The sequence below is a fragment of the Tachypleus tridentatus genome, chromosome 6 (assembly GCF_004210375.1).
Source record: "Tachypleus tridentatus isolate NWPU-2018 chromosome 6, ASM421037v1, whole genome shotgun sequence".
Taxonomy (NCBI): domain Eukaryota; kingdom Metazoa; phylum Arthropoda; class Merostomata; order Xiphosura; family Limulidae; genus Tachypleus; species Tachypleus tridentatus.
Window position 1 is genome coordinate 119,620,251 of NC_134830.1, and position 24,330 is coordinate 119,644,580.

The following is a 24,330-nucleotide window of genomic DNA, read 5'->3' on the forward strand; positions in this document are numbered from 1 at the left end:
AACCGAGATGTCACATTTCATCATCTACTCTCCTCTACGCAAAAAATTTTCTCAACCCAAACGAGCCGTTTTTACATAAATATTTCATCATCTATAGCTTGTTATTTCAATTCCTCCAATTGGGTGCATCGTAGTACAGCGGTAAGTCTACGGATTTACAACGCTAAAATCAGGGGGTTCGATTCCCCTCGGTGAACTCAGTTGGTAGCCCGATGTGGCTTTGTTATAAGAAAAAAACGCCCACCCACTCCTCCAACTGGAATGAATTACACGCTAACTTCAGTTATTAAAGTTACATTTCCCTTGATGTCACGTGGTGTCTATTTTCCCTTTACTCAGTAATAATAAAAGCTTGTCCACTCAGTTTAAAAACGTGTAAAGAAAAACCATGAATCTTATTGTTAGACGTACTTCTTAGTACAACCATTGTCTAGACAATATCAAAACCACTACACCATGGACGACTGATCTTCTAAACACGTATTAGGTATATATATTGAGTTGACCATTATACTTTCGTCTAGCTTTATGTTAACCCAATGTCTTTTTATATTTACTCATTATTTTCCATTGGATGTCACTACTAATTTTTATCCTGAAGATGTCTGGCGCTGCACTCAATCTTTTACTCAACTTATCCTTGAATATTTCAAAAAGCGATCACTAACTTGTATCCAAAAACACCAGTGCTGAAACCGAGAAAATACCAATCTTTAAAATATTAATAAAGATGAAAATAAAATATTTTTAATTAGTTCAATATGAACTTTACATCTAATCCGCAATCCATTACAGTAAGTTAAGGTAGGGTATATCTAATCCGGCAATCTATTGCAGTGAGTTAAGGTAGGGTATATCTAATCCGGCAATCTATTACAGTGAGTTAAGGTAGGGTATTCTTCTTGGTATGATGAATTCTTCATCAGGAGTAGAACCGTATCCAGATATTACACATGTATTTTAACTCAGATAATTATGTGAAAAAGAAATTAATGCAGATGTGTTTAATTTTATAAATTTTACTTTACACATCAAGTTTTAAATGTGTAAACATACTATCATCGACAGCTCAACCTCCAACTATCCTTATCTTTGACAGCTCAACCTCCAATTATTCTTATATTGGACAGCTCAACCTCCAACTGTTCTTATCTTCGACAGCTCAACCTCCAATTATTCTTATATTGGACACCTCAACCTCCAACTATCTTTATCTTCGACTGCTCAACTTCCAATTATTCTTATATTGAAGAGCTCAACCTCCAACTATCCTTATCTTGGACAGCTCAACCTCCAATTATTCTTATATTGAAGAGCTCAACCTCCAATTATTCTTATATTGAAAGGCTCAACATCCAACTATCCTTATCTTCGACAGCTCAACCTTCAATTATTCTTATATTGAAGAACTCAACCTCCAACTATCCTTATCTTCGATAGCTCAACCTCCAACTATTCTTATCTTTACTGCTTATCATCCAGCTCAATTTTTTTGTTTGGACATAAATGAAGGGGGCGTTATGATTGCTCTCACGGGCGTTAAAAATTTGTAAACTACTTTTTTTTCCAGATTTTCAGAGCTTTCTGACACCAACAGGTTTATACAGATTCGAAATAAATTAAGTAGTCAAAGAACCACCTCATTCATGAAAAACATTTGCATTAATTGGTTGAAATATCCCCAGTCCTAATGAATACCTCCATTAACAGATCGAAATAACTCCAGTTCTAATTAATATTCGCACTAATAGATCGAAATAACCTTAGTCCTAATGAATACCTACGCTAATGGTTTGAAATAACCTCAGTCCTAAGGAACACCTGCATTATCATATTGAAATAATCCTTTTCCTGAAATCCTACAACATGGTGAAATTTATCTCAGAAAGCTCAAACAAGACAGTTATGTTTTCTTCCAAGCTGAGCATCAATTACTCCTTAAACCGACTCTTATCACACAAATATCTGAAGAGAGATATGTAAAGAATTCATTTGAAAGTTTTACAAACATTAATATTTCATTATTGCTTCTTTCTTATTTTCGCTTTATGTAAAATGTTTAATATTTTTTCGTACAACTCAAAAAACTAATAAACATAATTATTTCTATGGTTACAGGAATTAAAGTATGGACCTAATCACAGTTATAGTGGCATCAGTACTTGGATCATTGGCTGTTCTGATTACCATGGGAATCGGTATATTTTTCTGTTGTTTCTATTGGAAAAAACGACGAAACAAAAAATCTGGTCCCGATGAGATGGAACCTCTGCAAGTGGGGAAAGCGCCATCTGGGAGTAAACAGGGAACTGGTAACGAAACTGTGAAAGATCTGACCAGACACAACGTTGAAGATCGACCTCAACAAACGGCTTTGCGTTTGTTACCGCCATTACCAGGATCAGTGACCACGCAAGCTGTTCCGTAAGTAGCTGCAACATTTAGCACCCCATGGTGAAAAGAGAGCCACATCGGACTATCTGATGAGCCCACCAAGGAGAATCAAACCCCTGATTTCAGCATTGTAAATCCGTAGACTTACTGCTGTACTAGCGAGGGGGCACCATACGAAATTAAGTCTTCCTTTTTAATACTCTTGACTAATACAAACCTTTAGCTCACAGTTCCGTCATCTCTTGACCAATCTAAGATCTAATTACGGTTTTGGACTCAGGAGATCAAACCCTTTCAATTGGTCTATTTCACCATGCCCAAGGTCTCATAGATTAATTGACTGTAATCATGCCTAAAAAAAATTTCAAGTGTCGCGGCAATTGAGGATTCCATTTCGTTTTATCAATGCATCAGCTTTCTCGTAAAACCATTTATTTGCTTAGTAGTTTTATCTGATGAATCACCTTGCAACGAAAAAAAGATAAATGGCAAAGACGTTCGTACAAGCGTATTTATTTAAGACATCTAGTAACAAATATGATCAATAAATGTCAGTTAGGAATAAACAACTTGTGCAATCAGTTACTGTTTGTTTAGTTTGTTTCGAATTTCGTGCAAAGCTACACTAGGGCTAACAGCGCTAGTCGTCCCTAATTTAGAAGACAAAAACTAGGAGGATAGCAGCTAGTCATCACCACCCACAACCAAATCTTAGGCTACTCTTTTACCAATGAATAGTAGGATCATAATGCCCCCATGACCGAAAGGGTTTGAGCCCGCGACCCTCAACTTACGAACTAAGCAATAAATTACTATTTATTGCAAACTGCTTATTCTATTTTCATTAAGTATGTATTCAGCTTCAGGTAGTTTGTAGGGCTGCCAAAAGTATTTTTGTTGGCACATTTTTTTTGGACAATATTAAAAGTTGGTGAGATATTTTCTTTTAATCATAAAAGTTCCAAAAATTAAAACATTCGGGTAATTATGTGTTTTTATTTGTTTTTTGTTGTAATCACAGTTTATTCATATAAAAAATAAAGTGTATTAGGGAGTTTGTTTGCTTTAGTGCAAAGTTACACAATAGACTAATTGCACTCTCGAACATAAACTTTTAGCGTTACCCCTAATATTACTGATAAGTTAATGAGAGAACTGTGTAGGATAATAATTTTATGATGCAATAAAAAAAAAAACGTCGAGGTTGGCTCATTCTTCATGTGTGGGTTCGCAATATCGTGGTACATTTTCGGACTTACTACGCTAGAAACCGGGTTTCGATACGCGTCATGTGCAGCTTTGTGCTTAATTACAAACAAATAAATCATTGACTTGTTTATGCCATTACTTCAGACCTTATGGAATGCCTTGATAAATCAACAGTAAGTTTGAAGATTCGAAACACTAAAATTCTGGGCTTGATCCTCGAGATAATGAGCACAGAAAGCTCATTTGTGGCTTTATGCTAATGGTACTAATAAATAAGACCCAATTAAAAACATTCTACAAATTTTAAGGGCCCGGCATGGCCAGGTGGTCAAGGCACTCGATTTATAATACGATGGTCACGGGTTCGAATCCCCGTCACACAAAATATTCTCGCCCTTTCAGCCGTGGTGGCGTTATAATTTTACGACCAATCCCACTATTTTATGGTAAAAGAGTAGTCCAAGAGTTGGCGGTGGGTGGTGATGACTAGCTGCCTTTCTTCTAATATTACACTGTTAAGTTAGGGACGGCTAGCGCAGATAGCCCTCGTGTAGCTTTGTTCGAAATTCAAACAAAGAAACTTTTATGTATTCTCAAGACGTTTAGACCTTCTTGGGTTATCTTCAGGTTAACCTGAAGATGATCTGGCCAGGCTAGGCCTTTTTAAACTTAGTAAATGCAATATTATATTTGACTTAAAGCGTATGAAACTATGAAACCTAAAACAATTAACGTTTCTGAAAAATCACACTATAGGTTAAGCATATCCTTAGAAATGAATTTTAAATTTAAAGATATGAGCATTTATGTTTTAGAAAATTCTTGTTAATTTGGTAAGAAAAACGGTTTTTTAGGAAATAAATAACAATATTGTTTTTGATTCATTGCGCTAGGGTCCAATTTTCTCAAATTTTTCAACATATCTAATCAAAATTATTATGAATACAATTTAATAAAATATTCTTCAGTGAAACAACGGTTAATAATCAGGTAAGGTTATTAAAATATTGTTTATTGAAATATTGCTATCGCTGTTTGGTTATATTTATTATGTAAGCGCTTTTTGCTAGCTAAAAGTTATTATAATTATTAATAACTGTCCTGTGTTTTATTTGTGTTTTTCCGAGAAAAAGTGTGTGCAATAATGTTTCAACCACATTATGTCAGCCATATTCATTGTCGACGATACGTTTCGCCTTATACCAGAACTCATCTGACCAGCTAAGATAAGCTGTGTCGTAACAGGAGCGCTTTTTATATAAACCATTTGATATAAAAAAAAAACGATTTCTATGGTGCAAATGCTTTTTGCTGAGGAAACGTGATTAAAAGAAATTATATATTTGACATAATATATACTGTTAGGCTTGGTGTAATTTTAAACATTGGATTATTTATTCAGTCCCATAGAATTTTCCGCGAAGAAAGTTGTTATAATGTTTCAACCACACTATATCCGTTTTATCAGTTAGCAACAACACGTTTCCCTTAATGCCAGAACTCATCAGACTGGCTGATATAAAATCATAAGGAACCAAATAAAGGACAAGGTATTGAAAAATATAATGAGCCTAATGAACTTTAGTACCAAGTCAAAGGAATTAGCAGACATGGATGTGTGGACAAAGTGTGGTTGAAATATTATTACACAGGCTTCTTCTCGAAAAATCCTGCAGGACCGAATACAGAACGTAATGTTTAAAAATATAATAGAATTGACAAACAAAACTGATTAACAACTCTGATTGTTGTCCCCATTATGATAAGAATTGTTTATTTCTTTTTGTGGTCCTCTGAACCTGAAACACCACAGACAACAAGTCGAGTGAGTATCTAATTTTACTTTTCCTTTCTTTTCTCTTCAAGTTCAAACTTACTTACACGTTATTGATAAACTTGTGAACTATGAGGTCATGATATTTCTTAGTTGTAATGGTTAGTTTCAAATTATTCTTAGCGATCAACTGGAAGAAAATCCACAAAACTGTTGATTCCCAGGATCTCGCTGCCTTTTATAATTAAATGGTTGTTATTGTTATGTTTTTATTTATAGCTCTATATGGTTTTGGTTAAGCACAAAGCTACATTGTAGACTATCTGTGCCATACCTCCACCACCACCATGGATATGTAAGCCTACAGTCTTAGCGTTAAGCCACTGGGACTTTCATTTACGAACTTTGGTGTTGTAAAACTATTTGTAATCTAGTGTGGGCATATCATATATTTAAGAAGAACGTTGTCTGTGCTCTGCCCACCATGGGTGTCAAAACCCGGATTCTAGCGTTGGAAGTTCACTTTGTTACTAGGAGCTACTTAAGGACTCATTTCTGTGTTTCGTTGTGTACAAAATGGACTAACTGCACTCTGTCCACCACGAGGAGCCCCCCAGTGGCTCAGCAGTATGTCTGCGGACTTACAACGCTAAAAACCTGGTTTCGATACCCGTGGTGGGCAGATCACTGATAGCCCATTCTGTAGCTTAGTGCTTAATTCAAAACAACAGCAACAACCATCACGGGGAATCGAATTTCTAATTTTAGCGTTCTAAGTCCGTAAATTTACCGCTGACCCACCAGGGGAGGGAACAGGAAGAATCTAATCATATCTAAAAACTTGACCCTTAACCCTCTCTTTCGAATAACAAGAAACCGCTTAACCTTCACCTTATTAAAACCACCCTATGAATATTATCACGGCTTGTCATATTCCAACTCAACCCATAATCTTAACAAGGAGCTTCTATCTCAATAAACAGCAATACTATACTTATAATTTGAGTTTTAAATCCAACATGTGACAGAAAAACTCAACACTATTGTTGTTGCTACTTATCGGAAACGACTCGAAACATTAATGGCTAGATCTATGGGCCTAATGTTTGCGTCCCTTTGCCGCAACAACAGAAATATATTATTTAGGGACAGTGAGCGCATTATAAAGATGACAAGCAGATCCCACCTTTCGGTCAGACAGGAACAGCCAAAGAGTGAATGGGTGTTGGTTATTCAGCTGCATATACTCTAGTCTACCAGTTAAAAATTAGGAATGACTTGTGCAGGAATCCCTTGTGTAGCTTGTCGCGAGTATTTGAAAAGTGGTCTCGCCATGACCGGGTGGCTGGGGCACCTGACTTGCAGTGTGAGGGTCGCGGGTTCGATTCCGCATCCCACTAGACATGGTCGCATTTTCAGCCATATGAATATTATAATGATGCAATCAATCTCGCTATTCGTTTGTAAAAAAAACAACAACAGACTAATAGTTCGCTGTGGGTGGTGATGACTAGCTGCCTTCCCTCTAGTCTTACGCTGCTAAATTAGAGACGGCTAGCAGAGATAGCCCTCGTATAGCTTTGCAGAAACTGAAATTATGTATCAAAAATATATTTACGGAACATTATTTTGTTGTGGTTTGTAATGTTTTTCATCAGTTACATTTGGAAGATTCTACTTGTTGTTTTATGACACATTCTCTTTGTAGGCTACTTTTGAAACATGAGTTAGCTGTTTAAAACAAAAACTGTATGTCGTCTACTTTGAGAGCATTCTGTTGTTCAGCATAAACACAATTTTGCCCGGCATGTCCAGGTGGGTTGAGGCGTGCGACTCGTAATCTGAGGGTCGCGGGTTCGCATCCCCGTTGCACCAAACACTCTCGTCTTTTCAGCCGTGGGGGCGTTATAATGTTACGGTCAATCCCACTATTCCTTGGTAAAAGAGTAGCCCAAGAGTTGGCGGTAGGTGGTAATGACTAGCTGCCTTCTCTTTAGTCTTACACTGCTAAATTAGGGACCATAAACTCAGATAGCCCTCAAGTAGCTTTACGCGAAATTCAAAATCAAACAAACATTAAACACAATTCCAATAATTAAAAGGTTTATCAAACACTTGTAAATAGCTCACATATAAAAAATGTTTTGAATAATAATTGCTTGAAACGAGTAAGCTAGTAACATTGTTTCCTTCATTCAACCATCCTACAACAGAACGTGAAAAAATATCGCGATACAAGATGCCTGTTTAGGTATGTGAATTATATTTAACACATGCTATCAAACTCTGAATGAGTCATTTATGATGATGTTTGAAACCAAATTAAGATTACCACATGCTGGTCTGAAGTCTTAAGAAACAAACATCTGGGATTTCGAATTTACCTCGTGACCTCGAGATGTTAAATAACAACTACTTGTTAATGTCTTATCCTTTTGGAGTTTAACAACGTTTTCTTATATTGAAAGATTCATTTATTTATTTGAGAACATTCCTATATTAAAATATCTGTTAAGTTCATCATAAGGAATCGAAAGACCATGCACTTGTTGTTTTCTCATGGAAGAGCCATTATTGAAAGTAATTAATGAAATGCCTTAACCCATAACTGCTAGTGAAGTCCCTACTGGTATTTTGTAACAATAATTTTATTACATTTAACACTACAGGATTTCGCATGGCCAGGTGGTTAAGGAATTTGCCTCGTAATCTGAGGGTCGTGGGTTCGAATCCCTGTCACACCAAACATGCTCACCCTTTCAGCCGTGGGTGCTTTATAATATCATGGTCAATCCCACTATCCGTTGGTAGAAGAGTAGCCCAAAAGTTGGCGGTGAGTGGTGATGAGTAGGTGCTTTTCCTCTAGTCTTACACTGCAAAATTAGGGACGGCTATCGCAGATATCCCTCGTGTAGTTTTCCACGAAATTCAAAACAAACAAACAAATCGACTAACGTATGAAAATAGAAAAAAAAATCTGTGTAATTTCAAAATACAACACCGCGCCCTAGTAGTTAAAGCTGTTATTTGTATATTAGTTCAGTCGTATACGATTATATTTATATGATAAATGATTATTTCCATATATATATACACTGCTGGCCACAATCCAAAGGCCAATGAACATAAAGAAAAATATACATTTTGCGTTGTTAGACTCAACCACTTATTTGAATAGAGCTTCGAAAGATGAAAATAAGAAAAGGGGAAAAAAAACTCTTTTAGCATTTAATAGGGAAAATGTGAACACTATGAAATTAGCCTAAATACCAGCTGTTCAAAGGTTTAAGACCATACTGAAATGAAACGTTAATCGGTAAACACGTAACAAAATTTAGTTATTTGTGCTGAAGCATTAGCGTTGTCAACACTTCCCACTGATATCTCCTGTGTTACATTGGGTAAGAACAGGACAAAGGCTAAAAAGCTGCAAAAGCAAGGTTTCTCTCAACGTGCCATCGCTTATGAGACTGGGCGTAGTAAAACTGCTGTTGCAAATTTCTTAAAAGACCCTGAAAGATACGGAAAGAGAATTTCAAGTGGTCAACCCAAGAAAATTTCGCCGGCGTTGAGCAGGAGGATTCGACGGATTGTCCGGCAAGACTCCAACCGATCGTCGAACCAGAATAAAGCCCTTGCGGACGCAGAATGCAGCTCAAGAACAATAAGACGGCATCTACAAGAGAAAAGCTTTAAAAACGTAAACATTTTCAGAGGCCACGCCTCCTTCCACACCACGAAACAGCTGAGAAGCACCAAACATGGGACGTAGAAAAGTGGACGAAGGTTTTGTTCTCTGATAAGAAAAAATTTAACCTGGATATTCCAGATGGCTTCCAACGTTACTGGCACGATAAAGATATCTCATCTGAAACATTTTCTACACGACACAGTGGAAGATGTTCCATCATGATCTGGGGTGCTTTCTCTTTCCATGGAACAATGGAATTTCAGGTTATACAGGGGCGTCAAACACCAGTTGGCTACATTGGCATGTTGGAGAGAGCATCCTTATTGACTGAACGCCCTCGATTGTGTGGAAATGTCTGAATCTTTCAGCAGTACAACGCTGCAATCCACAATGCCCGCAGGACAAAGGACTTTTTCATGGCAAATAACGTGAATCTTTTAGACCATCCAGTGTGTTCGCCTGAACTAAACCCCATCGAAAATGTTTGGGGATGGATGGCAAGGGGAATCTATAGAAATGGACGTTAGTTCCAAACAGTGCATGATCTTCGTGAAGCCATCTTCACCAGTTAGAATAACATTCCAGCCAGCCTTCTACAAATGCTTATATCGACCATGCCAAAGCGAATGTTTGAAGTTATTCACAATGACGGCCATGCAACTCATTACTGAGATCTCTTGTTGGGCATTTCCTACTCTGTTTAGAACTTCCTTTTGGTATGGTCTTAAACTTTTGACCAGCTAGTATTTAGGCTAATTTTATAGTGTTCACATTTTCCCTATTAATTGCTAAAAAAGTTTTTTATTTTTATTTTCCCTTTTCTTGTTTTCATCTTTCGAAGCTCTATTCAAATAAGTGGTCGAATCTAACAACGCAAAATGCATATTTTTTCTTTATGTTCATTGGCCTTAAGATTTTGGCCAGCAGTGTACGTATGGATGTTTCTCTATGACGTGGTTATGCCTATACGATAAGTGGTTATTTCCTTACGACGTATGATCACTTCTACATGACATACGGTTAATTCTGTATGACATATGGCTATTTCTACATGATATATGGTTATTTATTTGTGGAATATCGTTATTTCTATATTATGTCTGGTCACTTCTTCGTCACATACGATTGTTTAAACGACAGTTATAATAAAAAGCTAATTTGAAATAGCTCACATGTACTGAAAATGCTAATTTCATTCGTTACAAGGTTTTAATCCCTGAATTTATTACTCACTCATTCTTTCTGGCTATCAAATATTTTTAGCCAGGAAGGGTCGTGTGGGTATTAATCCCTAACTTTGTTACTCACTCTTTATTTCAGGCTATCAAACATATTTGGCCAGAAAGGGAAGTGTGGGTTTTAATCCCTAACTTTGTACTCACTCTTTCTTTCAGGTTATCAAGCATTTTGCCAGGAAGGGAAGTGTGGGTTTAATCCCTAACTTTGTTTCTCACTCTTTATTTCAGGCTATTAGACATATTTCGCCAGAAGGTGTGAATTTTAATCCCTTTTAACTCACTCTTTCTTTCGACTATCAAACATATTTGGTCAAGAAGGGAAGTGTGGGTTTTAATTCCTAACTTTGTTACTCACTCTTTATTTCAGATTATCAAACACATTTGGCCAGGAAGGGAAGTGTGGGTTTTAATTCCTAACTTTGTTACTCACTCTTTATTTCAGGTTATCAGACATATTTGGCCAGATAGGGAAGTGTGGGTTTTAACCCCTAACTTTGTTTCTCACTCTTTCTTTCAGACTATGAAACGTATTTGGCCAGAAAGAGACGAGTGGTTTTTAATTCCTAACTTTGTTACTCACTCTTTATTTCAGGCTATCAAATATATTTGGCCAGAAAGGGACGTGTTGGTATTAATTCCTAACTTTGTTACTCACTCTTTCTTTCAGGTTATGAAGCATTTGGCCAGGAAGGGAAGTGTGGGTTTTAATCCCTAACTTTGTTTCTCACTCTTTCTTTCTGGCTATGAAAAATATTTGGCCAGAAAGAGACGAGTGGTTTTTAATTCCTAACTTTGTTACTCACTCTTTATTTCAGGTTATCAGACATATCTGGTAAGGAAGGGACGAGTGGGAACAATGTTGGAGCCATATCGTTTCTTCATTCTCTCTTACCTTCTGCTGAAGTAAGTCTTTTTATAGGATTATATTACTTAATTTATTCTTAAGAATGTTGAGATAAAAATAAAACAGAACAAATCACGTGTTTGGTCTCATGTTTTGTTTTAAAACTGTTTTTCTTTTTCATTTACGTGTCTGCATTTTTATTTCGTGTTTTACCAATGTTGCATTTGAATTTTGAAAAACTGGCTTTCTTTAATATTTTACATGATAAAACTGGTAATCTATAAGGGTAATGCCTTTAATCGTGTCAAAGGTATTATTGGCGGCATCATAAAAGAAAACAACAGGTTTTTATGGAAATAGATTTTCCTTTATCAGGGGTAAGTGAAGTAAAGTCTGTTTTTCCTGAAGCACTCAAGTTACAATATATATGCTGATGCTTTCTTGTATGATTTAAAATAAAAATCATGGTTTATCGTTCTTGCTCGACCACAAATATTTAATCTCACTTTTGAAAACTAAACTGTCCTCGATTTATGTGATACTATTGGTTGGTTTTATGTTGTGTTAAGCGTTGGGTTTATATGATGAGTCTGTTTTATACACTGTTAATAGGTGGGTTTGTGTGATGTTATTGGATGAATGTATATAGTTTTAAGGTTTTTATATCGTAATAAGGGTTAAGATTGTATTGTGGTAAGAGTTAAGTTTATATTGTGTTAAGAGCTGGTTTGTATGGAGGTAAGGGCTGGGTTTGTACGTTAAGAATCCTGTTTACATGGTATAAGAGTTGGGTTTATACAGTGCTGATGATTTAGTTATATGGTATTACAAGCTTAGTTCTTATTGTTTTAAGACTGAGATTTACATGGTTTTAAGAGTTGGGTTTATATGATATTAAGTGGCGGTTTATATGGTGTTGAAGATTAGGTGTACATAATGTTAAAGGTTGTGTTTATATCGTAGTAAGGGTTGAATTTATATGGTGTTAAGGACTAAGTTTATATGGCTGTGAAAGATAGGTTTATATGGTGATAAGCGTTAGTTTTTAATTGCTAAATACATGAAGATTATCTGAACTCTGAAAATCATTGAAGTTTCGAAGTTCGTCGAGTTGGCTTGACGTGTACTTTTCTCTTGCAAAGCTAATACGACAAAACAAATCAGAAGTGAATGGAACAGTCCGTTACATTCATGAACTTACCTCTTCGTACTAGTAGGAGTTACATCGAAATTGAAGCATCAACGTAAACTAAAACATCTTGTTGAAGCTTGTAAAATTAAACCTCAATGTATATTATATATCAAAGCAACAAGAGGCGGCTGCAGACTTGGCCCGAGAGATGAGTGAACCAGATGAGCCTGCTGGACAGATTCAGTTCAGTTTAGAGTACGACATCTATTCTTCTCTTCTTACCTTGAAGATTATCCAAGCCAAAGGGCTGCCGGCTAAAGATATCACAGGTTGGAACCTTTCTTTAAATAAATAATGGTTGATCTTATCCATTTCAACAGATTCTTTAATTAAGAAGGGTTTATCTTTAGTCAGTTCCTTAGTAATAAAGTAAACATCACTTAGGGGAATAATTTAATTTTCCATTTATGATAACAATTACAAGATGGAAGACATAGAAGCTCTATTGGAACAATAAAAGTTTTTGGACATATTTAGTTTTTTTATGCTTAATGTTAATAAGCGTTTGACCGCCAAATCTTGGAATTACGTCAGGATTCAACGCCAGGATGATCTTTGGCATACTTATCACCTATTTTACATACTTACAAACAAGTTCTTATCTTAAATTCCTGGAATGATGTCGGAATTTATAACTGTCAACAGTTAAGTAGGATCAGTCATAGAATACTTTGTATACAGACATTATTAAGTGTTGTTTTAACACTATTCTATTTTTAAAGACACAAAAAAAATCAACGGTTCCAGTCAAAACAAAATACATATTTGTGATTTACGTCACTGCTGGTCTACACGTTACATTTAAGGGCAACATTTGAAGTCACTAGATTCATATCATGAATATTAATTCAAATCCTTCTGTACCACAGATTAGGTGTTTTATGATTCTGTTGCTTAACCAATTATAATTTGATTGAGAAGTCGACACCACAGGGAAATCTTATTTGCAAACTTAAATAACTTAAATGTAGGAATTTATTTCACTTGTTACCTAGCCCTCAACTAGCTCATCACTTCTGACCAACGTTTATAATCACTTGTTTCTTGAGATTAAATTTAATTGGAGACACAAACCTAATGAAGAAGTGTTTTTAATGTTTCAAGTGTTTAATGTTTCTGACGCTTCTTCCATAAATTTTCTTTATACGAGTGTTAATGGCAGGCGTAATTAGGCCCAGCGAGGACAGAGTTTAATGATACGTCACTGAAATCAATATTTAAACGGACAACAGCGCCACAGGCAACATTCTGATAATATGAGCCTAACTTATCAATGACAGATTCAGGATTATTTCAGTGGTTGTCCAAACAAAATATTGGACTGTATTTCCAGATGGTAAGTCAATGAAAAAGTAATGATGAAATTTGAGCCACTCTGTATTGTACGTTAGGACTTCTCAAACTGGGAGACTAATGAAAGTATCACGGCAAATAAACAAATACACAATAGTCTAAAGGTACTCAGTATCTTTAGAATTATTGAGTGTGGGCCTCAGTTGTTCTGGGAGACACTGGTCTGAAAATGTTTGGGAACCCATATTCCAGACTGTTACATATTGTTAATGAATATCAAGCTGACATTTCTTTATATTATAGCAAAAATACCAAAATCTTTTAACACTAATCTTCTAACTCACTACCAGTGCGTTGTTTATTACTATTTAACTCATGACTAAACTGTTGGTTAGCACTAACCTCCTAATTCATAACCTCTAACGTGTGTTGGTTTGTATTAATCTGCTTAGACATGATAGCAGATTTATACAATAATGACTTTGCCTTATCTATTATGTAATACTCTAATAAACGTTCACTTTAAAAATGACAAACTTTAACCGTGTATTTTACAGGTAACAGGTAACAATTTTCGGGAATAGTTCAAAGGAAACAAATAGTTATGACTAATGAGGGATAAATTAATGAAAACAGACCGTCATGTAGGACTAATGAGGAATAATTTAATAGAAACAGACCAGTCAGTTAAGACTAATAAGGGATAACTTAATGAAATCACACTAATCAGATAAGACTAATAACTTAATGAAAACAGACCAGTCAGTTGGGACCAAAGATTCTGTAGATTAAGAATAATATAACTTAAACATCAGAACTACTCGAGTTTAAAACTTTGTACAATTGTAGTGTTTAAAATTACTTCTAGAACTTTTGAGTTTAACCGCACTATTAAGAGAAATATTTTAAATTTTCTCTTATTTACGGTATTATAGAAATTATACACTTGTGATTTCTAGCTTTTGTAATATAAAGGTAAACAAACAAATATACAGTGTACCGATTACATCGGAAGTTGAAAGAACGCCATATGTCTGATAAATGCCTCTCTTGCCAGAAGTGATGTTATTGAAATGGTGAAACTCGAAGTATGGTTTGGCTGTGAAATGTCTACATGTCAAACGTATTCAGCTTATAAAATACTTCGATAAACTTGTAAAGTTTGGGTTATTGGGAACTTATTTGGGTTTATATTCCGTGCAGGCACCAGCGATCCCTACGTGAGGATTTGTCTGCTTCCAGACAAAAAACACAAACTTGAGACCAAAGTTAAACATCGAACTCTTAGCCCTCGTTGGAACGAAACATTTTACTTTGAGGGTAAGTCAACGTGTGTTTATATAACAGCTTAACGTATTTAAATACATTAAACAATTGTTAAATTTAGAACGTTAAATTACCTAATCATTTTACTCGATATTTCAAATTAAGTTTTCTTTTCAATGCATGGTATATTTATATATGCATATTGTTAGCTACAAATAGAGAGGTTTCATACAAATAAATAAGTCATCAACTTGCTTTGCAGTGTAAAATGAAAACTTATTCACCCATTGTTAAGCACAAAGCTTCACAATGGCTTACTTGTGCTGTGCTTATTACGGGTAAAGAAACCCAGATTTGGTGTTATAAACCGTCAGACTCACTGCTGAGCTACTAATGGGCGAGGTATAAACTAAATAAAGGTATGAACCAATCTAATTAGCGGATATGACATCAGTGACTTAAACAGAACAATGTGTCACGCAATCGAATTAGTAGATATAACATTAAACTTAAACAGTATAAGGTATGATACAATCGAACTAGTGGATATTTTATTACTGACTTAAACAGTATAACATATGATTCTCTCGATTGAGCGGGTATTACATCAGTGACTTAAACAGTCATAAGGTATGGTCCAATCGATTGACCGGGTATGAGGTCGAGGTTACTTAAACAGTGTTAGAGAAAAGTGTCTTCTAAAAATGTATCGTCTTTATCACAAAAAAGTTTCCGGGCATTTAATATGACAAAATTCCTCTAACTTTGGAAAGTTATATATACCTTTGTCAACATTTAAATGAAATGTTGTACCTACATACATGTATTATATAAATATATTATCCCAATCAAAGCTGTTTCAAACTCTCTGTATATGTTCCACAATCCAATGTAAACCTTTTAGAAAAGAAATGAGAAGTTCCTACTTTTAGCGCACTTTCAATCGTGGGGGCATTATAATGTGACGGTCAATTCTACTATTCGTTGGTAAAAGAGTAGTCCAAGAATTGGTGGTGGGTGGTGATGACTAGATGCTTCTCCTCTAGTCTTACACTGCTTAAAGACGGTTAGCGCAGATAGCCCTCGTGTAGCTTTGCGCGAAATTCAAAAACAAATCCTACTTTTAGAACTGACGACAACAGACAATTTTCATAGAAACTGGACACGTGGTAAAGTTCCAACGTTCAAATTTCTTATTTAAAATTTGGAAAAATAAGTTGTTTCAGCTGAAGTAAAGCTACAATGGAAATCTAACATAGCTACATTTTTCAAAATTAAAAAAAAGAGACTAAAACCGAATTAACCAACATATTGTCGGTTTTTACTTTTACTCCAACTACTCTTATATCGTTCCATGGGTTAGCTGTAAGTTTATGGGACTTACAATGCTAAAATTCATTTTTTGAACCCTACAGTCATGTAAAAAAGTTAGGACACCCTATGAAAGCCTGTGTATTTTTGTAACCTTTTTGGACATATAGATATTTAATCTCAATTTTAACAATACCGAAAGATTATAGGAATATAACTAAACAATTAAAACTGAAGAAAGACTTTTCAAGGTATTCTGTAAATGTAATTATACAAAAATGCATATTCTAACTGAGGAAAAAGTTAGAACACTCCCACATTTAATCCCACTTAAAATGGCTCAACTCACACACAGGTGCATCACACCAGATGCACATGATTAGAAGATCGTTACTCAGGATTTTGAATGATGCTTGCCCTATTTAAACCTCAGACATTTAGTTTGGTGTGCTCCTGACTGTTGAAGTGAGAGTGAGCACCATGGTGAGAGCAAAAGAGCTGTCTGAGGCCTTCAGAAAGTAAACTGTAGCAGCTTAAGAGTCTGGTAAGGGGTTTAAAAAGATCCCAAAATATTTTGAAATCAGCTATTCCACTGTCCGGAAAATAGTCAACAAGTGGAGGGCTTTCGAAACAACTGCCAACATGCCCAGGTCTGGTCGTCCAAGCAAGTTCACCCCGAGAGCAGGCCGCAAGATGCTACAAGAGGTCTCCAAACACCCTACAGCAGGCTCTGGCTACTGTTGATGTAAAAGTGCATGCCTCTACAATCAGAAAGAGACTCCACAAGTTTAACATGCATGGGAGGTGTGCAAGGAGGAAACCTTTGCTCTCTAAGAGAAACATCAAGGCCAGACTGAAGTTTGCCAGAGAGAATGTAAACAAAGACCAGGACTTCTGGAATAATGTTCTTTGAACAGATGAGTCCAAAATTGAATTATTTCAACACCAGAACAGAGGACATGTGTGGCGTAAACCAAATAAAACATTCCAGGAAAAGAACCTCATACCAACTGTAAAGCATGGAGGTGGAAGTGTCATGGTTTGGGACTGCTTTGCTGCAGCAGGACCTGGACAGCTCACAATCCTAGAATCTATCATGAATTCTAGTGTGTATCAGAGGGTGCTTGTGAGACCATCTGTACGAAAATTAAAGCTGAAGTGGAACTGGACCCTGCAACACGACAATGACCCAAAACATACCAGTAAATCCACCAAGGACTAACTGAAAACTAAGAAATGGAGAGTCCTGGAATGGCCGAGTCAAAGCCCAGATCTTAATTCCATTGAGATTCTGTGGGGTGACTTGAAACGGGCTGTACATGCAAGAAACCCCTCAAACATCTCACAGCTGAAAGAATTATGCATTGAGAAGAGGAGCAAAATTTCTTCAGACCGATGTCAGAGACTGGTAGATGGCTACAAGAAGCGTCTCACTGCAGTTATTTCAGCCAAAGGGAGTAACACAAGCTATTAGGGGGGTAGGGTGTCCTAACATTTTCCTCAGTTAGAATATGCATTTGTGTAGAATTACATTTACAGAAGATCTTGAAAAGTCTTTTCTTCAGTTTTAATTGTTTAGTTATATTCCTATAATCTCTCAGTATTGTTAAAATTGAGATTAAATATCTATATATCCAAAAATGTTACACAAATACACAGGCTTTCATAGGGTGTCCTAACTTTTTCCCATGACTGTATATGTGGACAAAGCGCATATAGTTAACTGTCTAAGTTAGTAAATAAGAAAAACGCTTAAAATTCGTCAACTTTTTTTAAACTTTTGCTGTGAAGGAATTAAAAGTGGATACGAACTTTATGAACGTATTTAAAAAACAGAACAAACAACAGAATAACGAGGAATGGATACTCTCTCGATTTTGTTGATTGGAAACAATAGCTCCAGTTTAAATGACTAATAGGCGTACGATTAGCAACAGCTTCTAATAGTCTTTTTTTTGTTTTTTGAATTTCGCGCAAAGCTACTGCACTAGCCGTCCCTAATTTGGCAGTGCAAGGCTAGAAGGAAGGCAGCTAGTCATCACCACCCACCACCAACTCTTGGGCTACTCTTTTATCAACGAATAGTGGGATTGACGGTCACATTATAACGTTCCCACGGCTGAAGTGGCGAGCATGTTTGGTGAGACGTGGATTCGAACCCGCGACCCTCAGATTATGAGTTAAACGCTTTAACCCACCTGGCTATGCCGGGCCAACGTTGTTCGATCCTCTACATGAAAAGTTTCTCAACCCAAGCCAACCGTTTTTACATATGAACGTACGATTAGCAACAGTTTCTAACAGAATAAAGAAGAATGGATGCTCCAGATTCTATTGACTGGAAACACTAGCTTCAATTTAAAGAACCAACAGACGTACGATTAGCGACAGCTTCTGTATTAACGCTTAGTTTCGGTTTTTCTTCCAACCATGAAATGTTTTGATAAAATATCGTTTCATTATAAATGCTTTTATTTCATTCACCTAAAATCATCTATTACAGATTTCAATTCGAAGATACGTTTAAATAATAATTTGTATACAAGTAAATACATAAGAAAAACAACATTGGGCCTTTATTGGGTAACTGCAAAAATAATACTATAATAGATTAGTAAAAACGTTATTTGACGTAATTTTTGTTTCGTTTTATATTACTTTTAAAATTCAGTAGGATATAGATTGTTTGTTTTTTGAATTTTCGAGGGCTATCTGTGCCAGTCATCCTTAATTTACCAGTGTAAGACTAGAGAGAAGGCAGTTAGTCATCAACACCCACCGCCAACTCTTGGGCTACTCTTTTATCAGCAAATAAAGAGATTTACCGCACATTATAATGCACCCACGGCTGAAAAGGCGAGCATATTTGATGTGACGGGGATTCGAACCCGCGACCCTCAGGTTACGAATCGAACGCCCTAACCACCTGGCCATGAGGATTTTGCTATTGGTTATGGTGTCTTAAAAAATTTCCTCAGTACACCCTACGACGAACTCACATTTACTAGATTAACATAGTTTGTCTTAACAAGTCAACACAATTCAAAATCTCCCCCCTCATCCAGTGGCACAGCGGTAAATTTGAAGGCTTACAAAGCTAAAAACTGGACTTCGATACCCGTTCTGAACACAGAGCCCTTTAATAAGTAAACAATTTAGACTGTTGTTCTGACGGAAGAAATTGGAACTAAAACTTTTTTTTCTACTCTCATTATATATTCCAGGTTATCCTCTCGCTAAGCTACAGAAGTCTATTCTTTATCTGCACGTTTTTGACTATGACCGTTTTAGTCGAGATGATCCAATAGGTGATGTGTACCTTCCACTTGCCCAAGTGGACCTCTCGAAAAAGCCCACCTTCTGGAAATGTATTAGACCAGCTGAAGACTCGAAGGTAAAGAGGTCGCTTTAGCACGTATATTTTATCATTTCTCCCCACAAATTGACTCGAAAATTGCTATTCCCATGTAGCATCAGACTCTTTCATGGGATTCATATAAATAGCTAATTCTTTCATATACCTGTATAATTAGTTTTATACATACCAACAGTCTGTGTTATATCTGTATAGTTTGTTATACACACCAACAGTTGTTTTTTTTTCTGTAAATTATGGATAATGTTTGTACACTGGTTAAACTTCAACGACAGTTTTATCTTCATAGAATTGGGGATTAGTTTTCCTTTCAGCAATGTTGAATAAAATAAATGTAATTTCTTCTATTGATAATTTTTGGGTTTAAGTTTTTTAGTTTCGTTAGGATCGCACGAACGTGCGCGGTTAACAATGCCGTAATGTAGGTAAGTTTAGGCATGATGGAGGTTAAACAGATAACACAGTACACAAAGAAACACGAAAGACTTACACTTCTCGTACAATCGTCGCGGTGAAGTAATTCTTGATGAGGAGAAACCCATTTGAAATAAAAAAAATGTATCTCATGACTGCTGGTATGGGTGTTAACACTTTTACAAACAAAGCAGAGAACAATGTTTCGACCTACTTAGGTCATCCTCAGATTATACTCTAGAAATCGCCTTTAGTCTGACCTATATGAAAATCACCAAAATTTCTCCAAGACAACAAGGAATTTATTAAAGTGATTCAAGTGTAAAGTACGCGGGGAATTATGGTTCCTCGTCTTTTCAAATTAAATGTTTAAAGTAATAGTTTTCAAAGCAGGCATTCGTAACTGTTTAGTTTTGGTAGCTATCTCGAGACAATGTTATTCGAATTTACATTAAAATCCAAAAATGTTTTCCAGTCTAGGTGACAGGCGTAAGGTATAATGCGGGTGTTTTACCAAAAACAACATTATTTGCATATAGGAGTGCATACACGATACTAAAATGTTATGTACGTGACAATAAAACAAAAATAAATAATTCTGAACAAGGTTTTAGCTTATGATTATCAATCGAAAGTTTAGTCTCTGGAAGGCTCCCATATGAATCCGAAATTAAGTTCAATTTAAAACGTGCATATGTCGTCAGTAAAGACAGAAAGATAAATTAAACACGATAACTTTGAAGTTATTACATTGTCATGCAAGAGGAAAGCTCGTTCAATAACAATCAATTGTAAAAGAGTTTTTTAGTCTAAAGGCAGCTTAGCTGGTAGTTCCTTTACCCGCTAGTTGAGCTGTTGCTTTGACCAAGATTAAGTTACATAAAAGGATCAGAGGTAAATGGCTTCATCTAAAAGTAAAATGGCGTGCATGACTTTAGTTTCTTTCTTCTTTCAGCTTGGAGAAATATTGATCACGCTGTTGTACATACCCCGCACCAGCGAATTGTCCATTACACTCGTGAAGGCAAGGAACCTGAAAGCAAAAGACATTACGGGATTTTCAGGTTTGTGAACACAATGTTTGTGGGCATTAATCTTATTATGGTTCAAGATAAAATTATTTAACCACACTGTTTTTCACAGATAATAAAATAATTACTGTAATATCGGCTCGCTCTTTACACTTGGAAGTAAAGAAAAGTACAAAATAGCCTGAAAACATGTATTGGTCTCATTATCCTTATGGCCCGGCATGGCCTAGCGCGTAAGGCGTGCGACTCGTAATCCGAGGGTCGCGGGTTCGCGCCCGAGTCGCGCTAAACATGCTCGCCCTCCCAGCCGTGGGGGTGTATAATGTGACGGTCAATCCCACTATTCGTTGGTAAAAGAGTAGCCCAAGAGTTGGCGGTGGGTGGTGATGACTAGCTGCCTTCCCTCTAGTCTTACACTGCTAAATTAGGGACGGCTAGCACAGATAGCCCTCGAGTAGCTTTGTGCGAAATTCCCAAACAAACCAAAAACCAAACCATTATCCTTATACACGATAGGCCTAGAGGATGTTTTGGCTTATTTGCCTTAATGGATAACTAAGGCCTAAAAAAGTATATTGGCTTCGTTACCCTAATATTCAGACAGCCTAAAACATGTATTAACCTTTCTATCGTAATACATAAAATAGGCCTAAATACGTATTTCCCTTAAATTGAAACTTTTTATCGTAATATATAAAATAGGCCTAAATACGTACTGCCCTTAAATTGAAAGGTAAAGCAACATCACTGAATACTGCAGAAAATATGTAGCCTGGATAATTAAAAGGTAACTTGGAGTTAATTTTAAAACTATTACTCAACTTCAAGTTAATTTTAAAGTTATTAGAAAAAATGAAGTTAATTTTAAAACCATTAGATAACTTTAAGTTAATGTTAATTTGATATAAAATATAAAACCTTGTTGCTACCGGTAATTTAGTAAACAGTATATAAACTGAGGTGGCGTAAAGAGAAAGGAGAAATCAGTTCTATTGGCTGAATCATTTTTATGTATAAGAAAATTTAAGATGTTAATTTTATTCGTACGCTTAATATATTCTTTTGAAATTTTCTTGCTTGTATATCCGTTTAAACAGGTAATTATTTAAACGTAATTATAAAATATTGCAGCTTTATTTAACCCTGAAATCAGAATTAATAATGGCGAAATCTACATGTTATATACCCTAAGCTAAACATTAAATAAGTACGAAAATATACATATGTGGAACTAATGCATATTAAGGATAAAATCCTGAGCCGATTGTAGATAATTTACACTTTTTTTTTTTTCGAACGAGAGAAAATTTAGCCCAACTTCTCATTTAAACTAACCATGAGGTCAGAGTTTGATCTCTAGTTTCTAAAAATATACTGAAACTCCCAATATGTTGTTTTGTTCTTCATAATTTTTTTCAAAAGCAAGGCCTAGATTTACACAGTTAAAATAGTACTCAACACGTTCATGGCACTTAAGACATTGTGACCACTTACTAAAAACAAAATAATTGTTCTACGAGGGCTGTTCAAAAAATACGCGGACTGTTTGAATTGCGCAGCTCCAGTTGGTTCCAGGGGAATCCACTTGGTGTCGCTAGGTTTGCACAGATCAGCTGATTACGACGCCATTTCCCGATTGCAGATATCTTCATTTGTGTATTAGCTACGCGGTTTTAAGTGAAGTGCGATTTTTTTCGTTTGGCGGATTTCAGAATGAATGACCTGAAGGAGCAACAACTTGCTGTGAAATTGTGTGTTAACTTGGAAAATCTGCGACTGAAACTTCTGCTATGCTTAACACGGCTTACAGTGATGTTGCTATGAATCGTACGGCATATTTCAAGTGGCATGAACGTTGTAAGGATGGTCGACAGTCCATTGTAGATGATGAGCGTCCTGGACGTCCTTCCACGTCAACTGACGACCCACACGTCGACAAAATCAACACCCTGGTGCGGGCAAATCGACGTCTGACTGTCAGGGAGCTTGCTGAAAAGTGTGGGATATCAGTTGGATTTTGTTACGAGATTTTGACCGAAGAAGTGAAGATGCACCGCGTTGCTGTGAAATTCAGCTCTCAGAACTCGTGAGTTTTTGGCCAAACACTCGATCACTGTTCTTTCCCACCCCCTACTTACCTGACCTTGCTCCTTGCGATTTTTTCTTGTTCCCCAAACTCAAAAGACTCTTGAAAGGAAGAAAATTTGAGACGATTCCCGAGATTAAGGCAAATGCGACGAAGGAGCTGGAGGACATTACAAAAGAAGCGTACCAGGACTGTTTCAACAAGTGGAAACACCGTTGGGATAAGTGTGTGCGTTGGGGAGGAGAGTACTTTGAAGGGGTCCCAGACCTGTAACTTCTAAATAAAGTACATTTTGTTTTATGACGTCAGTCCGCGTATTTTTTGAACAGACCTCGTATAACTATTTCTTATGGCATTCTTTTGTTCTGGTTTTATCAAGCATATCCATGTCTGTCATTTACTGAACGACATAAGACATTGCAAATGGTTGAAATGAAAGGAACAAGGTATATTATTCTTTCTATTTCTTCTGCTTTAGATGTTTCTCTCTCCTCTTTTGATTGGATCCTAAAGTTTTGGACGACTTCTCATTCTGATGGCTTTAACCTCACTGTTTCTTCATCCACAATGTTTGTATTTGTTCCAAACATCCTACATTAAAGCCTTCCTCTTGTAACTGAGATTAGGGTAAACATGACTTTCTCAAATTTTACACATATATATTGACTACTTTAGTACTGGAAACAGGTCTTCTGTAAATAAATAATATCGCAGAAACCAATGGAACTTTCAACTGAATATTGACACAAACAAGAGAAAAACTTGTTTTTAAATGCAGATGGTTCAGCACGAAATGAATCAATGAGTACAAGAGTTTTATGTTCGAAAACTCTGATAGTAACTTAAAATTGAAAGGATGTTTAGTACATTTTCTCCTTTGCCCAAGACTGCAAAAACCGAAACTGAACTGTCACTAAATGCAGTAAGACTTGTTCTCGATTTTAGGTTTAAATACTTGTAATGGGAGGTGGGGAGAGACGGCTCGATTAATTTGACCGATTTGGAGAGTTTTAAGCAAAAATTGTGAGCATTTCGTAAATCAACTCAATTTTTTCAATAAAGTATCTTTAATTATAGATTTATTAGTGAATTTACTGAGTTTCTGATGGATCAAAGATGGTTTTCATAATAAGAATGAAGATATATATTTTCATTTATTTAACCTGTATACTCTTCTAAATGAATATCATGAGCTCTTTATCGGAAAACTT

General features: G+C 36.0%; 1 protein-coding gene across 4 annotated transcripts in view; it reads left to right on the forward strand.

Annotated features, from left to right (window-relative positions):
* LOC143253443 (synaptotagmin-7-like) overlaps positions 1-24,330 on the forward strand; it is a 219,226-nt gene that overhangs the window by 190,782 nt on the left and 4,114 nt on the right. For 3 of the 4 annotated variants that reach the window (XM_076507341.1, XM_076507342.1, XM_076507343.1), the window contains 7 exons: positions 2,119-2,424; positions 5,417-5,428; positions 11,122-11,209; positions 12,458-12,611; positions 14,839-14,955; positions 19,437-19,606; positions 20,958-21,066. In XM_076507341.1, coding sequence (XP_076363456.1) covers positions 2,129-2,424; positions 5,417-5,428; positions 11,122-11,209; positions 12,458-12,611; positions 14,839-14,955; positions 19,437-19,606; positions 20,958-21,066 — 946 coding nt within the window. In that variant the 5' untranslated portion in view covers positions 2,119-2,128. The remainder of the gene's footprint in view (positions 1-2,118; positions 2,425-5,416; positions 5,429-11,121; positions 11,210-12,457; positions 12,612-14,838; positions 14,956-19,436; positions 19,607-20,957; positions 21,067-24,330) is intronic. The other variant, XM_076507344.1, reaches the window with a different exon arrangement.